We start from the raw sequence: 19,611 nt of genomic DNA, 5'->3' as shown, positions 1-19,611 counted from the left end.
ACTGTGAGCTTTAAAATGGTAAATGGTGACCTGTGTCCTTGTGCCTGACTCTAGGACTGTCACATGCTTGGCAAACCCTCTACCACATCTCTATATGACTAGCTGTCTCTGTACTTTTAGTTTAAACAAGAGCTGGTTAAGCTGTCAGACTTGAGGTCCTCCTGCCTCAACTGGGATGATAGGCCTGTGCGTCATTCTCTGCCCACCCCTTCCTTCCTTATTGGAGTGCATGTGAGTGAATGCACATCTGTATGCACGGGGAGAGGTCAGCTGCAAGCATCCTCCTCAATCACTTACTTTTGTGGGTGTGCAGGTGTGTGTGTGCGTCTGTGGGCAGGCCCTTGTGTGAGTGGAAAGGCCAGAGGAGGGAGTCAGGTGTCCTGCTCTATCACTTGCGCCATCCTCCTTACTTTTTGAGATAATCTCTCGCTGAACCCGGAGCTCACTGGTCCAGCTGACTGGGATTGTAGGTGTGCACCACTGAACCCAGCTTTTTTGCATCAGTGCTGGGAACCTGAACTCGGGTCCTAGTGTTTATGTGGCAAGCACTTTTCCAACTGAGTTGTCTTCCCAGCCCCGGGCCTGGCTTATCTTCTATTGCAATAAAATGCTTTTAGTTAAACTTGAAATTCTGTTTGGATAAAGCGATGGATTCTATCCTCTCCCTGGCCAGATTTCAAGAGCTCAAGATCCAGCCTGGCCAGTGGCTGCAATATTCCAAAGGCCAGAAGGACAACTACAGAAAGCTGTCACACAGCAACAAGGTTGTCCTCTTGTACATATGTCTTCCCTGTCCCTCCTCTCCAAGGCCACCAGAGGGCCCCACCAGCCTTGCATAGCCCTTTTCCCAGCTGTGGGAACACTCTAAAGGCCACAGGGTACAAACCGTTAGTGCAACGTTCTGCCCCTAGCGTGGGGGAAAACGTGTCTCCCTGGTCCACAAGAAACTCTTGAAGTGGAGGAACTTGGATGAGGGGGTGAGCCTCCCCCACCCCACCCCCGCCCCAGAGCCCCAGGACTCTGTGTCTCACCCTTGCCTTCTGACGGACTCGCCACCCCACCCATGAGGATAAGCACTTGGTCAATAAACATTTGCTGTGTGCACATCTGTGTGACAAGGAAAACAGATGTGACCCAGACATCCTTTCTCAACGCCTCAGGTTTATCGCCTAACATCCTCTTTTTGTTGTTTTGATGATGAGATGGGATTCATTTCAAAATTTCTTATGTCTCTGGTGTTTTTTCTAGAAACTAAAACATCTTGTGATTATTTAAAACAGGGCTACAGTTGGATGGCGGGGGTGTGCATGTAGGAATGAATGAATGAATGAATGAATGAATGAATGAATGCTTATGGTCAAAAGTTGGGGGGGAAGTTTGTAGATGTCTTCCAACAAGCTCCATGACACAGGAGCCCTCCACTAGGGAAAAGGAGGATTTTCATTCACCTGCCCCATGAAGAAGTCCCAGTGAATACCCCCTTCAGGCAGGGTCCCCTGTAGACGCCTTAGGGGTGATGCTCTCTGTGCTATTGTCTCTGTCATGTGAGCAAACCCACACTTCATTTGGAGATGGAAACTGCCATTACCTTTCTTAGAGACTGAAGACCCACTCACTTCCATTATGTTATCTAAACTACCTTACTGGGTGCAAGAAGGAACCTACCCATTTTAATGATGGGAACACCAAGGGAATGCTGGAGCCCCATTCCCATGGACACACCTAGTCTTTTTAATTCCAAGCCCCACCCTTTCCCTATGAGCTGGAGCACAGTGGAACTAGGGGGAAGAATACGTATCCTGGAGGCTGATATTTGCATATCTTCTGGTCTTACAGGCTTAGTGTGAATATCTCCTAAGATACTGCACCAAAAGTGGCGAGCCTGGGCCTGGCACACAGCCACACATTAGCAGATCATTAATTGCAGCCATTACTGTTTTATTTATTTTTGTTGTTACTATTATTATTGCAGCCATATCTTAGGGGTTGGTTAATTTCAATGATTATGGTTTTATTATTATTAAATTAAAGGTACTTTTCTAAAATTAATGTGAAATTAACATTCTCCGAAATAAAATGTACAAATACAAAGAATTTTGCAGAGGCAAGGTGGAAGTCGTGGGAGCCGAGGATGTAACCAGGGCAACTTAGAGGAGGGAGAGAGACCACTCAGGGGGCAATCTTTTTCCGGGGTTCAGTTCACTCACTTCCTCCTTTCTATCCCTGAGAGATCTTTTCACTAGGACCTTCCAGAGGCTGACCTAGGTACCATCTTAGCTCCCAGGAGAAGAATCTATCTCTGTGTGTCTGTCTGCTCACCTCCAGTGAGGTCCTGGGAAGACCTTGTTCATTGTGATGCTCTGTAAGCCTGCCAGCCTTCCCTACGCACCTCCCACAAAACAGCCCCTTCTCATGCTCCAATTGAGAGGCACAGCCATGTCCATAGCCTGGTCATTCCTCCAACTGCTCGTCTCTTAGCAGGGCTTTGGAGAGCCCACCACCCAGATCAGAGAAGATCTCAGCCTGCCAGCTCAGCTCTGCCCCTTAAGGCCCAACCTGAGTCCAGTCCAGCCCTCCAGTACCCCTCTATCTTAGCTTCTGACACTCTGACAAAAGTAATTGAAGTGACAAAGAGTTTATTCTGCCTCACAGTTCAAGGGACTGTGAGGGAGAGTGGGGAAATGAAGGCCCTGGAAGCTTGCAGCAGCTGGTCACATGACACCCACAATCAGGAGGCAGAGAGGGATGGATGCTCCTGCCTGGCTCCCTTTTTCCTCTTACACAGCCCAAGATCCCAGCCAGGGGATGGTGCTGCCCATAGTGGTGGAGTCTTCCCACCTTAATTAATGAAGTCCAGATAATCTCCCACAGGCATCCCCAGAAACCCATCTCCCAGAGGACACTGGAGTCTATCAAGTTGACAATTAACATTAACCATCACATCCATCTTCCAGCCCCGTTTGCCAACATCCTACCCTCTGATGGACCCACCCATAGACGCACCCAGCCATCGCCTAGTCCCTACCCAAGCCCAATTTCCCTGCCCTACTCCAGTCCTGCCTCCAAGAGACTGTTCCACTCGTATTCCCTACACCCCCCAGCCTTGACTCACAATGTTCATGAGTGTCAGCAGGTACTTCTGCACATGCTCCTTCCCATGGAACTGGACCACTGAGTCGTCCACGCCCAGCAGGACCTCGATGTTGTAGTCATCGTCGGTAGCATGCCTGCGCACCCTCCGCCGTGAGCTGTTGATGCGCTCCTCCAGGACGCCCAGGGCTCTGCTGAGGCTTTCCAGGCTGCCCTGGGAGGCTCCTGGAAGGAGAAGACACCTTCTTTGGTAGCAGCCCAGCACCCCTTCCCCAGGGGCATCACAGAAAGACAGAACCCATCTGGGTACAACTCAGTCGCCATCCAGGCACCAGGGTGGCATTAGGGTGACCACTGTCTCATTTAAAACTCATAGCACCCTGAACCGGGGGCATTGTGCCCATTCGTAGAACAAATAGAAGTCTAGAGAGGGGCAATAGTGACAAACACAAGCCACCTGGGGAAACTGAGGCTCAGCACAGACAGTATGTGGCACATGGTGTCTCCTCACTTCTAGCTCCCCTTCCAGAACTGTCTCCCAATCTTTCAAGGAATGGACCAGTCTGATACCTGTATCCTGGGTCTCCACCTGGGAACTTTGTCCTCAACCCCAGTGCTGATGCTCAGGGACCCATAAATCCCTCTCACACCTCCCACAGTGTGACTTGGGAGAGAACTGACTAACTGCCCCTGTAGGTCCGTACCTGGCGACGCACTGATCATGCTGAGAAGCAGAGTCTGAGGGTAAGGGTCTGCACCACCAACAGGACCAGAGCCCAGGACGCCATGCTCACTGCCTCTGCAGCTACGCTGTCTGCCTTGATTTTTCATCTGGTTCACAATGGGTGAGACCAAACATCTGAGGATGGCAGCTCATGAAGATACAAGGCAGCTTGGCACATGCTTCTGTTCCAACCCACCTCCATGAGCCACCCAGCAAATCTCTTCACTCAGTCACCCAGTGGGTATCTTCAATACAAATCACTGTCTCCATTTTACAGACAAGGAACCCTTATGTGGCAGACAACCAGACAGACACTTCATGCCCTCAAGCTTACCTTTAACACTACAAACTGATAGTATCACACACACACACACACACACACACACACACACACACACATTCACACACACACACACACACACACACACACACACACACACACACACATGTAACATACGTATATAAACCTGCAGGCACAGACACGTATATGCTCAAACCACAAATGAACGTCTGTAGTGCATAGCCTTATGCTCATATATGCGTGCGATGCACACATGCACAAACATGGCAGGTCCTGCCCAGGGATATTCTAGGCATGGGGAATAGGCCAGCCCTGCAGGAAGGGCCCCATGCAGAGTTAAGCGCTGCTCTGCTTATCTGCCAGGAGATGATTCAGGGCCACCCTGATGCTTCCAGAGGAGCCGCCTGGGACTTAAATCTGACACAAGGCTTGAGGGATCGCTGCTCTATTTTCATGCATTTATTTCTTTGCGTTTTCAGCGAGCAGGGACAGCTCACCTTCAGAGCCACCTTGGGAAGCAAAGAAGATGGTGATTTCCCCAGAAAAAGTTCTCCCCTGGGAAAAGAGCTAGACACCACCTTCTGCCCCTATCTTGCTCAGGGTCACACAGGCAGTCCCAGGGGAAGAGCAGACTGAAGAGGCACTCCTTGGAGCCACAGGGTGGTTTTTTTTAATACCTAATTTTGTTAACAGCATTTGAAACTTGGAGGATTTCACATTGGAAACCATCAAGAACATCCAGTCTCTCTTGAGAAACTAAGAGACAGGGCTGGCCTTTGGTCACCTAGGTGTGCTGAGAGAGGGCACATAGGGGCCTAGGTCACCAGGGAAGCCACCTGCCAGGTCTCTGAGAGTACCTTTCTGACCCTACTCTGCAAGGCAGCTGTGGTGCCAACGTGACACAGATGTTCAGCCAAACCGTGGGCTCCAGGCCCATCCGAAGCAACGAGGCTTTGTAAAAATGCTTTGGAGATGCCAATTTCACCTCAAGCATGGTGATTACTGTTGCTGACATTATTCTTATTGTGATGATTTTTGTGGGGAGGGGTCCCCAATGTGCTCTCCTGTTGTCGTGATAATAGACTGACCAAAGCCAACTTGGTCAGGAAAGAGTGTATTTGGCTTAGAGGTTTTGGGATATTATCAGAAGTCAAGAAAGGAACCTGGAGGAAGGAGCTGAAGCAGTAATCGTGGAGGATCTCTGCTAATTGGGTTGCTTCCTTATACAGCCTAGGAGTGGGCTAGGGTTTCACGTGGGCCAACCTGATGGAGCTAACCCACAATTGAGATTCTCTCTTCCCAGGGTATGAAGATGACAACCAAGATCAGCTATCATAGGGAATGACTTCTTGGGCATTACCTTTTAGAACATCTTCTCTAAAACCCAGCCCTTGGTAGAGAGGTGCCAAGACCTGGGAGTGGAGAGATGGATCAGCCCTTCCAAGCAGTCAAACTCCTTAAAACCCCCTCAGTCTGCTCCTGCTAGCTCAGGACACGGCAGGTAGACCAAGGCAATGGGGTCTGCTGCCCTCAGGCAGCAGATGAACCAGATGAACTTTGGCCTGGCTGCCCTCCGGCCCTTCTGTGTCCCTTTGGGAATTGGCAGTCAGGCAGATAGTCCACCTCATCAGTCATGGAGACACCCCCATCTTCCTCACAATGGTTATGATCTGAACACTGGCTAAACTCTGGTCCTGATATGCCTGTCTCTCCCTGGCCAGCAACAAGCTCCCAAAGGGTCCTGGGCCAACCTCCCAGTGGTCCCTCTGACAGTAGCTCTGGTCTTCAGAGCCTACTCAACCAGGCTGGAGAGCTGGCATGACCTAAAGGACTTTGTCTCACTTGGTCCTTGGCCCATAGTTCATATGACCATATGTCCTATCCTTCATTAACAGTGCAGGCTGGGTGATGAACTGTCAATGCTGTCCATCTCCTGCTAAGGCAGGAAGATACTGCTGCCTACAGTTCATCTTTCATCTGTGGCAGCTCCCTCTCCTAGCAACACACACACACACACACACACACACACACACACACACACACACACACGGAGAAATCACTGGTTCCCCCCCAAGGGGGGAGGGGGCTGACAGATGCTAGAGAGAGAACAGGGGCCCCAGCAGCCATGGGCTGGTTGGCTGACCCTCTCCTTGCCTGTATGTCTATCACAGGAGCTTATCTTTTAAAATGAGTAAACAAAAGATAGTTGGCTCCTGGCATTCCCTTGCTTGGGGACCCTTCCATATGGCATCTGGAGCTCTCTTTGCTTTGATAAGGATGACACAGCAGAAACCATATCCAAAGAGCCTTGGTCTCAGAGTCTCTAGAAGGCAAAGGAAAGCTGCTGAGAGCAGACCAACAGTCTGTGGGTAGGATGGGGAGAAGCAGAGTTCCTACCCAGGGAAGACTGAGGCAGCAGCCACCTATGTAAGCTTTGTACAGCAAAGGGTGCTGAGCCCATGGGCTGAGGGCTGCACCTCCGAGCATCCTCAGAGTGGCTTCTAGGACAAGGACATGTGCACAGACAGCCCTTCACAGTGACAAAACTGTGTTCAGTTCTCACAAAAAGGAGGGGCTCCTGGCTGTTCTCATACCCCTCTGGCTTGTCCCTGAAAGGTCTCCGAGCTGCAAGCATGGTCCCCAACATAAGAGTCACTGAGATGCCAGAGTCTTAAGAGGTGGGGCCTAGGGGAAGTAATTATGTCACGGGAGCTCCAGACTCATTAAGGAACCAAGGCCATCATGTGGAAGTGGGCTAAGGCTCTTGGGGCTGGGTTATTCTCCTGGGGGACTGGTTGTTATAAAAGAGGAAAACAGACCCTCACCTTGGCTTCCTCTCTTCCTCTGGAATATACTTCTACCACATCATGCTACTTGATATACTGTGACACAGCCAGGGGGCGCTCTTGCCAGGATCCCAACATCGTGTTGTTTGAACTTTTCATTCCCCAGAAGAGTGAGCAAAATAAACATCTTTTCTTAATAAATAGCCCAGTGTCAGGTATTTTGTGATAGTAGCCCAAAATTGATTAAGACAATCAACAAGGAGCAATAAAGGGGCAGAAAGGTTGAGACCATCAAGCCACATTGCCAGAGAGGAGGAGCTGGGACCTGAGACCAGGCCTAGGTCCAATATTAACATTTTTCCTTAAAGAATAATGATTCTGAATCTGGGCATGCAGATCCGTTGGTGGAATGCTTCCCTAGTTGCGTTTGATCCTCCAACAGTGCATTAAATGGTCACGGTGGTGCACACTTAGACTCCTAGCCCTCAGGAGGATCAGGAGTTCAAGGTCATTCTTGGCTACAGAGGGAGTTCAAAGCCATCATGAAACACATGGGACCCTGTCTATAGCAACAACAACAGAAAGAATAATGATTCTTATTTTAGGAGTGCTGTGACCTTGCAACAAGACTATAGGGCACAATAAAGTGTGGGTATGTTCCTCAACACCATTTTTTTGGTATGATTGACTTTCAGACAGGATCTCACCATGTATCCCAGGCTGTCCTAGAACTTATTCTGTAGACCAGACACCTTTGTACTTCTATCTCTGCCTCCTGTGTGACGGAATTACAGGCATATACCACCAATGCCCAACATTTCCAATATGATCAACGTGGCCTAGAGGATACCCCCATGCTCCACCAGCACAAGGGCTGGTTTAGGGGAACCAAAGTTGGTAGAAAAGACACCTGGGCTCTAGTCTGTAAAGTCAGAGTGTGATAGGTGCCAGCCCTGTAGTGCAAGGATGCCTGAGGGCCAGGCAAGTCTCTGCCTTTGCTGGGCTGGCCTCTTCAGTTTTCTGTTCCTGCCCCACATTACCCAAGTGCTGAAGGAGCCCTCCAAACCACCCAGAGGGAAGGCAGCCTCTAACCAACAGTTCTAAAGTCTCATTGGGCTCAGAGATTGTGGAAGAGCTTGCTGTGTTTGATCTCCACTCCTAATAAAGTTTGACTCTTAAATGGCTCCCAGGCTCATATGGCCAAGGCTCAGGCTCCAGCCTGGGACACTGATGGGAGATAATGGGGACTTAAAGAGACCAGGGCTAGTAAAAGGAAGTGAGGTTACCAGGGTGCACCCTTGACGGGGATGTTGGCTCCCAGCCCCTTCCTGACTCTCTTTGCCCCTTGGTGGTCATGAGATGGGAAGCCTCCTCCTCCATGCCGTGATATGAGCTGCCACAGTATAGCCTGGAGCAGCAGGGCCAAGTGACCATGGCCCCAAACCATTGAACCTGTGACCCCAGGTCCTGTCCTCCTTCTAAGTTGTTTCTCTCTGGTATTTTGTCAAACTTAATGCAAAGCCTACTGACACCACCCACGTGTCACACACACACACACACACACACACACACACACACACACACACACACCGCCGTTGCCCTCACTAAACACTGGAGACAATAGGGGTAAGTCAAGGCAGGGGCTTGTCACCTAGAGAAGCCTACTGTTCCATGACAGGGAAAGACTCTACCGTCTGCTCCCACTGGAATGATCCTCCCTATTTCCTCCATCCATCAGGTTCCAGCTGAAAAGGTTCATCCTCATGTCTTCCTAAGTTCCAAGACTCTCCTCCTTCAGCTCCTCCCCCAGACGGCATCCTCTCCCTTCCCACAGGAGTGACAGATGTGTGCAGTCCTGGCATCTTTTGTGGATTTCCCTTGGCATTTGCTGCTTCTCTGCTCTTGGAGAAGACAGTGACCATGGGGTCTGGAGGCCTCAGCTTCCCCAGTGCCCTACAGGGACCCTGGGACTAGAAGGGTTCCGAGACATGGCAGAGAAATGCAGTGGGAACCCAGGGCCTGGCAGAAGGGCGGCTGATCTGGAAGGAGAGGCTGGTAACGTAAGGCCGGGAAGATGGCACTGGTGGGTGGGAGCAGGAGGGGAGCGTGGTGACAGGTAGAGGAGTGTGAACTGGGACAAGAGCCAGCTATACATGACTGACATGAGGGAAAAACCAAGAGAAGAGGGGCCAGGACAGATTCAAACAAATGGGGTAAAGAAATCAAACATGTATCATGTAATTGGCAATGAAAAAATGATGTGTCTTAATGTCATTTGTGAGTTAAAATAAAATCTGAGGTATTGAAGGGGATGGGCTGCTGAGGCAAATAGGGTCTGAAGAAGATGTGAGAGGAAAGCCAATATTCTCACCCGAGCACCAAATGGATACAAGGAGAAGGAGAAGCCCAGTTAGGTGTGTACAGTCACACACCCACTCCAGAAAAAAAAAAAAAAAAACACATGAGTTAGAGAAAACGCTAAGGATGGATGTAAAGGATTTGAATTTATAAAACAATCTAGTGTTCAAACCAGCAAAAAAATAAAACACACCCCCTTTATGAGTGTGGAGAAGACATTCAGACACAAAGAAAACCAAAAAATTATGTCTATAATGGCTAATACTGAAACAAAAATCAGGAATTACTGTAAAAAAGAAGGCCTTAAAACCTTTAGTTCTGGGGCTGGAGAGATGGCTCAGAGGTTAAGAGCACTGACTCTTCTTCCAGAGGACCTGTGTTCAATTCCCAGCACCCACATGGTGGCTCACAACCATCTGGAGTGGGATCTGATGCCCTCTTCTGACAAAAAGCCACACATGCAGACTGAGCACTCATATCCATCAAACAATAAATAATTTTTTTTTAAAGAAAACCCTTTAGTTCTAATAAGCATAGACTAAATAGAAGGTATAAATTCCAACAGCTGATGTAAAGAACTGCATAGAGAGATAACTAGCAGAAGCTGAAAAGGAAAGACTAGATCTGCTGTGGAAAGTCCTGCCCGGCCCACAAGGAAGACACATCTCCTCTTACATGAAGTGACAGTACAATGGTTGATAACTCGCTTGTCCAGAACAACAACCAGCTAGAAAACTGGGTTGGGGGAGGGTGCACAATCATCGTTATACAGAGAAATAAATAGAAGTGATGAAGGTATAAAGACAAGCGAGAGGTAATACCGCCTAACACTCCAAAATTAAAAAAGAAAGCACCCATAATACGTGAAGAGAAAAATGATACAGTGTTGGGCTGAAAAGTGAGTCTCATCCAAATGAATCGGTAAGTGTAACACAATTGCAAAAGAATCATTAAACTCTAACAAATTCCAGAACTTACTTAGAAGACAACATGTGTGGAAAAGATTAATGAAAAGGAACTCCTTCAAATTAAGACTATATATTATAAAATCACATTCACTAGAACAGAGTATGTTAACATCATGAAATGTACTGAAAAAATGTCCAAGGACACACCCAGACTTCTGGGTAAAAATAAAGGCTTGAACATAAACGGCCCATTTAACTCCTTTCTGGAATCCATCTGTCTGGAAAGTGTCAGTCGGGGACTTTTATTTTTAAAGTCCCAAAGCTATAAGCCCAGGGCCAGCAGAAGAGAAGCACCATCAGAACAGTCATCGGCCGGGAAGCAGGAGAGCTTTTGTGGTAATAAACTTGATATATTCAAGTTGAGCCTCAAGCTGCTATGGAGAAGAGCCAGGATCCTTCTAGTCTATGCCACAGTCCCCCAAAGCATGGAAGCTGATGCAGCAAGTAGCATCCAGGAGTGTGGTCTGGGCAGATCAGCTGAAGGGCAGTGTCAATCCCTGCCCATGTCCCATGCCCCTCTGCTGGACTGGTGTTGGGCTGGAGTCTTCCTTGAAAAAGTGTAAAAGGTCTCTGGGATGCAAGAACTTGGTGTGTTTCAGGGTGAGGGTACCATTCTAGAGACTGGAGGATTCAGTGAAGGACCACTTCCTCTGTTGGTTCCCAAGATGTTGGTGGCCAGACAGTCACTATTCCAGACAGAGCCTGGGCAAGCACTCTGAGGAACCAAGGAGCAAAAAGAACCTACCTACAAACACCAGGGTTCCAGTCATCACAATAATCATGTTTACCACCTACCTTTGCAAATGAGTGGCCAGCCAAGGGCCACCATCTTTCTGGTGGGCACCTCTGACACCCACCATAACAGGAAAGGGGCATGAGATCACAGAATCCCCCTGCCTCTCTCTCCCTGACATTCCCCAGAGCCCCCGTACAGCCCCCCATAAACAGAGTTGATAAACACACTCTGACCTTATAGCTCTTCAAAGAGTCCAGTTCTCTCCATCCCCTGGCAGCCATGAGCAAGCCCAGTCCCCTGGCCCCAGACTAAGGACAATGGTTAATTATAACTTTACTTTTATCTAGTGCTTTCCTACTGTGTGATTCTTGGCCAGCACAGGTCATGTGGTATGGAGGTTGCCTACCCACCCCAAAAATCTGTAAAGGTCAGAAACTCACTTTGTCCTCTGTAATTGAAGGGTAGACTTCCAGGACCTCCCTTCTCTACAGTTACCTTTACCAATGAGGCTCCTTTGTGGGGACGGAAGGGAACACGTTTTCTCCCTCCAGGGCCATGTGGCTATCCATCTCTCTGAATGCTCTCCCATGGCAGCTCCTCGTGACTCTAGTCCTGAGCCCAAAGCCCTCCCAATGAGGCCTATCTAAAGGGTGAGTCCAGGCCAGCTTCTTTCTACAAACCTGCAGTAATTTCCAACAGGAAAGAAATGGATTCTGCAGGGAACCGGGGACAGGAAGCTTGTGTCTGAATGCTGAGAGGAGACGTTACATACATACTTTAAACAAGAACGGGGGAGAACATTGGAGTGAGTTCCTAGACATTTTTAAAACGAGAACTAAACGATCAAATTGGTGAAAGGGTTGGAAAATACAGTTGAGGGCTTTCCTACAAAGTGAAGCAGTAAGCCAATCTGGAAAATGATAATAGGCTGAGAAGCTTTGCTCACTTGCATACCACCCAGATAATAGAAGCTTCATAAAGAGCATGGAAAACCAGAAAGGAGGGTATCCATCATTCTAGAAAGTTCCCCTGACTAGAGTGTGTTCCCAGGAGGAAAAGGATTCATCTATCGCCCAACGGAGAAGAGTAAAACAGATCAGACGATTACAACATTTCAGCAGACAGGATTGCCAGCCTGCAGGCTTCCGTAGAGGGCAGGCAGGAACAAGCAGGCGGTAGAAGTACAGACAAAGGAATGGATTCAGCGTGGCTTAGACGTCGCAGTAGCAGCATTAGAAGGAGGCAAATGATGAAGCAAAGGGAACACTTAGAATCTGTGGGAATGGCTCGCGGGCCATCTCACACCCCAACTCTGTGACGTTCGACACTGGAATAGAGAAATTCCAGACGTGCAAGTTTCCAGAACATCTACCAGCTGATTATTTCTTCTGAAAAAACTACTGAAAGAGAGGGTCCATCCAAACAAAAGACCTGCCCAAGAAAAGGGGAAGATACAAAATACAGGAAGCAGGAGACTCAATACAGAAAAGACAAGGGAAGATGAGAAGTGATTGACAGCATGCCTCCAACGTTGAAGACAACTGACCATCCTCCAGCAAGGGGACCCCAAAGGACAGACCATTATCTCTAAGACCCCTGCTTCCATAGAGCTGTCTTCCTGTGTGTGTGTGTGCGCGTGTGTGTGTGTGTGTGTGTGTGTGTGTGTGTGTGTGTGTGTGTGAGAGAGAGAGAGAGGGGGGGGGGAAGGGAAAGAAGAGCATGGGAAGGAGAGAGGAGGAGGTAAGAGGTAGAAGAAGAGAGCTAAGCCCATACCAATGCCTTGCTATTAAGGTGTCAAAACTGTGAGCTACATAACCTCCTTTGTTTTATAAGGTTAGCTGCCTCTAGCATTTTCTTATAAGGCAAAATTGACTGATACAATCTGGTGTGATCAGAATGAAGCTGTGGAAATGCTAGAAGAAAATACAGCTAAATGCTTTTCCATAGTTCACCGGGCTTTTGCCTGCTCCCCTCCTTCACTGTCACATGCTTGCGAGACACTGTGGATGTGCTAGATCTCTGCTGGCTCAGCAAGGTGAATGGCTGAAACCACAGCTTGCTAAGGCACTTCATGCACAGAGGAACCATGTTGCTGACCCAAGATGTCAACCATGTGGATTAGAACAGATTTCTCCCTTCCCCAGGACTCAGGGAGAACTGGTACTACTGCACTGCTCAGGAAAGGGAGAGGGAGGCTTGCCACAGTGCACCTGCAGAGGTGAGAGACAACCTCAGGTGTCGGTCCTTGTTGCAGGTGGCATTAGCTGCTGCTTACCCCAGGCTAGCCCATAAGCTTCCAGGGAGCCTCCTGTTTCAGCTCTCCCCCTCCCCACAGGAAAACTGGGATCGAAGGTGTACAGTCTACCATGCCTGGCTTTTTATGTGAGTTCTCAACAAAAACATCTTCCGAGCCAGCTCATCTTGCTGAGGGCTCGGGCTTTCCTGGGCAGTGGTGGCCTCACAGCTCACAGAATGTACATGGAGGCACCAGTCCAGGCGAGGTCATCCGCAGGAAGGTTTGAAGACATAATCACTCTGTGACTGCAGATTCCACCAAAGATGGTCATTAAGATAAAATATGTTTACCTAGGTGTATAATCAGGGCACAGCAAGAGGCCCTGTTTGGCAGCAGGCGGGCTCTTTGGAGGCTCTGGAAGCAGAGAGCAGGCTCAGCCCCATGGGGGCCATCAGCACAGAGTCCCACTGGTGAGTTTTATTAAAAGGCGTTCATTATGGTTATTTCAGCCCAGTCTTTATAACTTCATTACCAAACCTGAATTAACTGCTGCAGCTCCAACAGATGCAGCTTCATTCTGTGCCATTTTTGCGATCCGAGGTGGAATGGGGGAGCCGGAACGGGTACCGGTTCTGGGGGAGGGCAGCTTCAGTTGCGCAATTCAGAAGTGGGGGGCTGAAGAACTGTGCATTTCCATGGAATGGGAACTTGGGGATACCAGGCCCACTCCACCTTCCGAGGCTTCTTCAGGCATGAAAAAGTGGTTCTGGAGAAGGGGAAGGAAACTTTTTTTTTGTCTCCCTGCCTGTGATAAGGTCCTCAAATAATGTTCTGCTAGAGCACTGGATGCTCCTTGGTGGGGGACATGGAGCATCTCAGCTTTCCTGGGTGTTTTTGCCTTCTCAGAGCTACAGGGGCTGGGGTAGCAGAGTGAGCTCCACTGTGCTGGGTGTTCATTCTTGATTTTTGTTTTGATCAGTAACTGTCTCCCTCTCCAAGTCTAAATGGCTCTGGAAAGCCAAATCCAACGTAGCTTTACGTGAAGCCCCTAGCTTCAGAAGCACTCCTATGGTCCAGCCAGGGCAGTGAACTCCAAGAACACTGCTGGTGTAGATGAGAAGCTGCCATGATGTGTGATTCCAGGGCTACTGGGCAGCTTCTTCTTCCCAAGAAGCAAAGATGAGATGTTGTGTTGGTTGGTTTTAACCATCAACTTGACACAAGACAGAATCAGCTGGGAAGGGAGCCTCAATGAGGGACTATCTAGATGAGGTTGGCCCGTGGGCATGTCTGTGGGGGCTTCTTTTGATGAGTGAGAAGACCTGCCTACTGTGGGCAGCCCCATTCCCCAGGCAGGGAACCCTGTGTTGTACGAGAGTGGAGAAAGTGAACTGAGCGTTAGCATGCATACAATTGTTCTCTGTCCTTTGCTCCTGACTGTAGACGTGGCCAGCTGCCTCAGGGTCCTGTTGCTGTGTCTTCTCTGTAACGATGGACTGTGACCTGGCCTTTTGAGCCATACATAATAAGCCCTTTCTTGAGTTGCTTTTGTTGGGTGTTTTATCATGGCGAAAGGAAGTCAAACTAAGATATTGACAAGCAGGTGCTGAGGCTGGGCTGAGGTCGGTGTGTGTGTGTGTGGGGGAGGGCAGCCCCTGAAGGTTCACGTGGTGGAAGCTTTGTGCCTGCCTGGTTTTCCGAGAGTTGATGGGACTTTCGCCTCCTATGGGAGGTGTTTGGTCCACTGGGGCCACGGCCCTTACAAGAGACAACGTTATTCATTGAGACTTCGTTCCCGTGAGAATACATCATAATGAAAGAGCAAGCTATGGCCCTGGATCCCTGGTGAACCCCTCTGCCGGTGCTCTCCTGTGTGGTCATTTGACTATGAGAAAGGTCACACAGACAGGGTCCCCTGAAAAAAGAGCTTTGAGACAAATGGTCTTTCTTTATAATGGAACGAGCCTCAGGCATTTGTTACAGCCGCAGAAAAATGGCCCCAAACAGCTGGTGGCACATCTCACACGTCTCTGGCTCCCCAACTCTCCAGCTCTTTGAATCAATTCATTTGGCTTTCTATCTCTTGAAACCACAAGAGCCCCAGCACGACCCCCACCCAGACACCATCATGTGCACTGACCTCAGCTGGATGCCCCAGATAGTTTGGCCAAAGCACCCTGAGATTACCAAGACCTGAGGTGTGACAGTCTCTCCCCGTTTCAGATTTTCACCTCTGGTTTTCTCTAGGAGCCCAGTGTGGGGTGAGGAGAAAACCTGCTAAGTCTTTAAGGTCTGGAGCCTAAGTAAGTGGGCCAACCCCTCAAAATACGTGCCTTGGGGACATGATGCTTCAGTGTTCCTGTAGAAGTGTGCAGGCCACTGTGCTGGGTGCCCTGTTCTCATAGCGTCTCTCAAATTTTATTTGCAGCAGGGACAGGTGGCCTATTGTCCCCAGACCTCACCTGAGGTGCCAGAACACCCTCGCCCCACTCTGCTGCTAAGCACAGCTGGATTGAGCAGGACCCTCTCATACCCACTTATTCTCCTGGTACCACCTTCCAAGAAGCCTCTGCACCCAACCCTTCAGCAACCAGGTTCCTGGGGCCTCAAGGGGTAGCGAGGTTAGGAGCCCAGAGGCCAGTAAAGCACTGTCCCTTCTAAAGGAGGGTCTTGGGGACCAGCCTTGGCCTTGAGGGTGCCAAGCTTTCTCGCTGTGGGACAGCACACCCCAGGGAGGGAACTGGCCCTGAGTCTCCTTTTCAGTGTCTCCCCAGCACAAAGCAGCCAGATGGCGGGAGCCAATGGAGAGACTGGCAGATGACTGAGTGAAAATATTTAACGTGAACTCCAGAACAAAACACAGACACCCACAAGCCCCCATAGAGATTCCCTGGGATCTCATCTAGAATGTGGGGGAAGCAGGAAACTGATGACCAGTGTCGCAGAGCCCAGCATGGCCAGCGCTCCAGCCTGCAGCCTGCCATCATGCACAGCCTGTGGAAGCATGTCTCAGGGCAGATGATCCCTGTAAGCAACCCACAGTGTACATACTGGAGCCCCTGATGGGGGCATCAGGCAGCTTCCTAGATCCTGCTCCACAAGGCCCTGAGACACCTCACACTACACACATCCTGGGTACCCTGAGGGCTGACTACCTCACTCATCTCCCTCTGTATCCCCATGCAACTACCCAGCTCACCCTTGTCTACCCAGCCCTACAAAGCTGGCTCCTTTCTTCTCCTGGAGTCTCTGAAACTGTCTCCATTCCAGCCTCCGTCTCTGCCATGGTCCTGGCCTGGGCCTCCGGCAGGAGTTCATACTGAACCTATTTGTGGAGTTTTCAAATCCAAGTCCTCGCTACCTGCCAGCCTTTGTTCCTCTGACCCCATGTCACGCACGATTGGTCCTGTATGTCTTTTGGCAGAAGCTTGAGGTCAATGTATGCCAGACTGTGTACTCTCTCAGTAGCCTGTCCCTGGTTCCCCCCCACCCAGCCTAGGATTAGTGGTTTCTCACTCCCCCCCCCACCCCCCCCCCCACCCCCCCCGCCCCTCTTGTCCTCTCCTGGCTCTGCCCAGAGTCCAGGCAAACAGAGGAACTGGCTGACTGGCTCTTCCTGGTTGCTGCTGGGACTTTACAGGGTAAGTACTAATTCCCCATGAACCTCAGCCAAAGCATAACATTAAAAGCCCCATAGCAGGGATGTGCATGAAAGTGACACTGGATACATGGGCCAAACGCCCATTCCATGTTGGGCACTCAGAGTGCCAGTCTGATGTGATTTACTCCCTCCAAAGCTCATGTTGTGACTCAGTCCCCATTTGGAGACACTGAGAGGCAGGGCTGAGGGGCCTTCTCAATGAGATTAGGGCTCCAGCTCATGAATGGATTCATCCACGCATGTCACATGTGGATTTACGAAGTGAGGCTGCTCCAAAAGTCACGTTGACTTGGTCTCTCAAAGGTCCCTGTCTTGGGCCATGTGGGCACTTTGCCAACAAGAAGGCCATGGCCAGTTGTGTTCCTCAACCTGGGAGCAGATTGTTATTGGTAACAGAAAACAGCAAGACAGAAGGCTTTACACGTGTCTTGTTAAAACCGAGGCTCATGTGTGTTCTTCACAGCAGCCCGGTAGGGTGCGAACAGGGCTTCTGTCGGACAGATGTGCAAACAAGGCTAGCTGACACTGCAGGGGCCCAGCAGTGCAGGGTGTCCCAGATGTGCAAGCAAGCCTAGCAGACACTGCAGGGGCCCAGCAGTGCAGGGTGTCCATGTCTGCCTCCAGCAGCAGCCCGGGGCACTGCCCTCAAGAGACTGACAGGCCACTCCGAGGCAGCAACGGCCTTTGGTCCCAGTGGACAACAGGCAGCTGCAGCACCAGTGCTCTGGTTTTGCTTTGGACATTGTCTCAGTCCACCTGCAGTGACCCAGTGCCACAGTCAGTCACTTGATTTTTAGCCATAGTGAAAACAAGGCTGTGGCACTTAGGCACAGGCCGGAGAAGCAGGGACATGCTTTTGTGAATAGCCGTGAGGAGCTATATCACTTGCCCCTCAGACAGGCCTCACAGGTGACTTCTTGGTGTCTGGATCACTGGAATTCATTCATTCGTTCATTCATCATTCATTCATCTGCTTGTTTATAGACAGTTTATATCATGGAGTCCAAGATGGCCTCAAATTTTTATGTAGCTGAGGATGACCCGGAATTTTTGAGCTTTCTGCCTCCCCCACCAGAGTGCTGACATTATAGCCGTGTGTCCCCAGATAGGTTCATGCTGTACTGAGGAGTGACCTGAGGACCCAGTGCATGTCTGGCAAGCACTCTACCAACTGGACGGTATCACAGTACATAGTGGGTGGTGTTCATAATACACTGAGGGTCTGTTTTCAGGACTGCTGAGCACCATGGGCCCCACAGCTCCAGAGACATCAGCTCAAACATCTGGAAATGAAACAGAGAAATCCCAAAGGTTTCACACCAGGCAAACCTGAGGTATGTTAGGATTTCTGATGGGAGAGAGAGTCAGCTGTTCACTGTTCCTCAGGTCCCTCTCTGTTCCTGACCAGCTCAAGGAAAGACTAAGTAGTGTCCTTGATCTTCTCCCCACCCCCACCCCCTGCTGAGGACATGGGAGGAGCATCTCTGCCAATTGGATACACCCTCTTGATTGACAGCCCAGGAGACTCAAGGAACTCTCCCAGGCTCCAGTGCCTCCTGGAATGATGGGGGATGGATAGCAGAGTGGGCCTCCCCCAGGCTCCTTGGGTCTGCCCCAGGAGCCCCACATGGAAACCACAGACAGCTTGCCCTCCTCCTGGTCCCTCCCCACATCCTGCTCAGCCCAAGACGGTAAGACAATAAGAGGGTGGCATTCTGTCCCTGTGTTCCAAAGAGTGTCAGACACCACCACTCTCTCCACAAACCATATCTCTTTTGATACTGCAGCAAATCCATGTGAGGCCAAGGCTTTCCTTTCTGTCCTTCTGGCCTCTCCCGTGTCTTCCATAGGCAGCAGGCATTTGAGCCTGGCATTGAGCACTTCCCCAGGGCCCGCCTCTCCCACAGGTGAGTTTCTAGTGCAGACTGGGCTGCCGCAATAGAGGCCCCTGAGGTACATCTTGAGCCCTTCTCCCCATCATTCAATCCCATAGGTTCTGAATTTGCCCGGCGGACAGACTTCCTATGTGAGTTTGGTACCTAAGCACCTGAGGGTAGGAGCCTCTCCACACCTTGTAGTTCCTACCAGCCCTTCTTTCATGATGCTGCCTGTCTGAGAAAGACCTGGGCTGTGATGGAGGACGAGAGCAGGGGCTCCCCAACTCCCACAAAGCCTGAAGGCACTGCCGTGTTGTTGGGTACACTGAGCCTGCTCTCAGCCCACAGTGTTGACCAGGCTTAATTTGATACCCCTGTTTAGAGAAGGAAGGAAATCAGAAATTGGAGACAGAGCTGAGTCCCACGAATCTGATCTGCAGGACAGCCTGGAAGGGCTTTTCCTACTGAAGAGGAGGTGGGAGGTAGGGGGGTGGAGGTGGGGACACTGCCCTGAGAATCGGGGAGAGGGATGAAGACAGCCATCACCCTTCAGGCTGAAGACTGCCAGGCCCAGTTTTTCAGGCTCTTACCATCCTGATAGTCCAAGGCTGCAGAGGACAGACACTGTTAGGCAAGTCTCCCAAAATCATGAAGGCTTTAGTTTTTGTTTGTTTGTTTGCTTTTTTGCACAAAGTTATTTTTCTTCTTTTTTATTAACGTTTTTTTAAACTAGTTGCTGGTGACGCACGCCTTTAATCCCAGCACTCGGGAGGCAGAGCCAGGCAGGTGAGTTTGAGGCCAGCCTGGTTTACAGAGTGAGTTCTGGGACAGGCTCCAAAGCTACACAGAGAAACTCTGTCTCAAACAAACAAAC

General features: G+C 50.0%; 1 protein-coding gene across 2 annotated transcripts in view; it reads right to left on the bottom strand.

Moving 5' to 3' along the window:
* The window catches only part of Adamts2 (ADAM metallopeptidase with thrombospondin type 1 motif 2), a 209,083-nt gene that overhangs the window by 63,350 nt on the left and 126,122 nt on the right, over positions 1-19,611 (bottom strand). For both annotated transcript variants that reach the window (XM_036198014.1, XM_036198015.1), the window contains exon 4: positions 3,113-3,315. In XM_036198014.1, the coding sequence (XP_036053907.1) occupies positions 3,113-3,315 (203 nt within the window). The remainder of the gene's footprint in view (positions 1-3,112; positions 3,316-19,611) is intronic.

Source organism: Onychomys torridus, chromosome 8, assembly GCF_903995425.1.
Source record: "Onychomys torridus chromosome 8, mOncTor1.1, whole genome shotgun sequence".
Classification (NCBI taxonomy): domain Eukaryota; kingdom Metazoa; phylum Chordata; class Mammalia; order Rodentia; family Cricetidae; genus Onychomys; species Onychomys torridus.
The sequence above is the reverse complement of the archived record's forward strand: the minus strand, read 5'-3'. Positions and strand labels throughout refer to the sequence as shown.